The sequence below is a fragment of the Phytophthora parasitica genome (assembly GCF_000247585.1).
Source record: "Phytophthora parasitica INRA-310 unplaced genomic scaffold supercont2.15, whole genome shotgun sequence".
In the NCBI taxonomy this organism is placed as follows: domain Eukaryota; phylum Oomycota; class Peronosporomycetes; order Peronosporales; family Peronosporaceae; genus Phytophthora; species Phytophthora nicotianae.
Genome location: NW_008649001.1, coordinates 136104 through 137797, shown reverse-complemented (window position 1 = coordinate 137797; position 1694 = coordinate 136104). Strand labels below are relative to the sequence as shown.

General features: G+C 53.3%; 1 protein-coding gene across 1 annotated transcript; it reads left to right on the top strand.

The window, feature by feature from the left end:
* Window positions 1-108: 108 nt before the first annotated feature.
* Window positions 109-1052, top strand: PPTG_08024 (hypothetical protein; the record flags this gene model as incomplete). Its single annotated transcript, XM_008902924.1, has 3 exons — window positions 109-294; window positions 367-586; window positions 640-1052. The coding sequence occupies 3 exons, from the start codon at window positions 109-111 to the stop codon at window positions 1050-1052; spliced, it is 819 nt and encodes a 272-aa protein (XP_008901172.1).
* Between the last annotated feature and the right edge of the window lie 642 nt (window positions 1053-1694).

The following is a 1694-nucleotide window of genomic DNA, read 5'->3' as shown; positions in this document are numbered from 1 at the left end:
GCATTGAAAGGGACAGAAGAAAGTGGGAGAGGCAAGTGGTCAGACAAGGCTCTTTACTTTATTCTCGGGAACAAATTGATGGAGAATGCTTCAAAGTGGTGGGTAGACATGGATCGGCGTCTGATTGAGAAACGCAGGACGTGGACTTACCTGAAGAAGGCCCTGTTGAGACGATATGGAGAAAAGCTGGATAAGTCGGCGGCAGAGTGGCGTGTGAGCATGCGGAGGATGATGCCAGGCGAAACACATGCCGGCTTCGCAGGCGGACTTCGCGACGTGGTCGGTCGAAACAAAGTGAGTGAAAGGGTTCTGTTAGCTCAATTTTATCGGTGCCTCGACAAAACAACGAAGAAGCTCGTCAAGTAGGACCCAAAGCCCGGAACTCTTGAGGAGGCCGTTGACAAGGCCACGGAAATTGACGACCCCATGGACAACGTGGCCCAGGGGATGGTCAACATCGGGCAGTCGTGGGCAACCGCGCCCTGTCGATACGTCATACCCATGGACGGAACCACAGGTCAGACAAGCGTGATACCCGGTATCAGTGGCACTGGATTGGCGACACTAATGGCGGCTAGTGAGGATGGTTCGGCGGCGAATAGAAGCATACAGGCGGTGGCTCTATTCACCAATCCGCAGGGCGTTTACAACGCATATCGGGGACCTGGGATCCGCCACCAGGCCACATCTGGAATGGCAAATACTGGGACGAACCGAAGAAGAAGGAGAAGCAGCGGATGTCAGGCGCTTCCACGCATCACGGTAGTCAGAAAGGCAAGGCAACAGCCGCTCAAACGAAACGGCAGCGAGAGAGAGACGATTCGAGTGATGACGGGGCAGCGGGCAAGCCGAAACCGAGAAAGTTGAAGATGGCGGTGCGCCAGGCGCCCATGGAAGAGAAGCCGGGTGTTAGCAGGGTACCGGTGGCGGAACAGCGTGCTGCATACCTAGGAAGTTCGAATGGTGGCGGCCAGACAACGAACGGTAACAGCTGTTATCGGTGTGGTCGATGTAATAGGCAGAGGAGACGTAGCAACCCGAAGGTAAAATAGGAAAGTGTATTAAGGGCCGTTTTTAACGGGATTGCGATCCCAAAAAGTGTGCTTTGATTGGACAAAAATTCATGCGGAAAAGGGTTATTTTGAAGATTACACAATCGCGAAAATCCGAGGTAGAGATCGCGCGCTGCGAGGGATCGCGAGATCGCAAAGCCACTGGAGAATAAAACAATGGTAGGTCCAGGCTGGATGGTAAATTTGCAAGCCACTCAGGGCCACCGCCGGCTTCTCTTTGTCGCCCTGGTTGGGGCGGCTATTGTCGAAGCACCACAGCAGCGAGAAGCGTGCGTTTTCCGTCGTCGTTTGGACAGGAACGTTCACAAGCAGACACTGTTGCTGGAAGGCCAATTCAAAAGATGCTACCGCATGGAAGCTTCGTCTTTTGAGCTGTTGCTATCGTTGATTAGGCCCACACTAGCCCGTGACGAGATCAAGTCGACGAATCAAACAGGAGCCGACCCAATAGAGCCTGAGAACATGCTACAAATGACACTTTCTTGGCTAGCCGGAGGCAACTACATGACTATTCGTGGTTTGGCTGGCATGTCTCCCTCTGGAATCTATGGATGTATGCATGCTGTTATGGACGCCATATGCCACTGTCCTGAGCTGCGCATTCATTCTCCAACGGAGTCA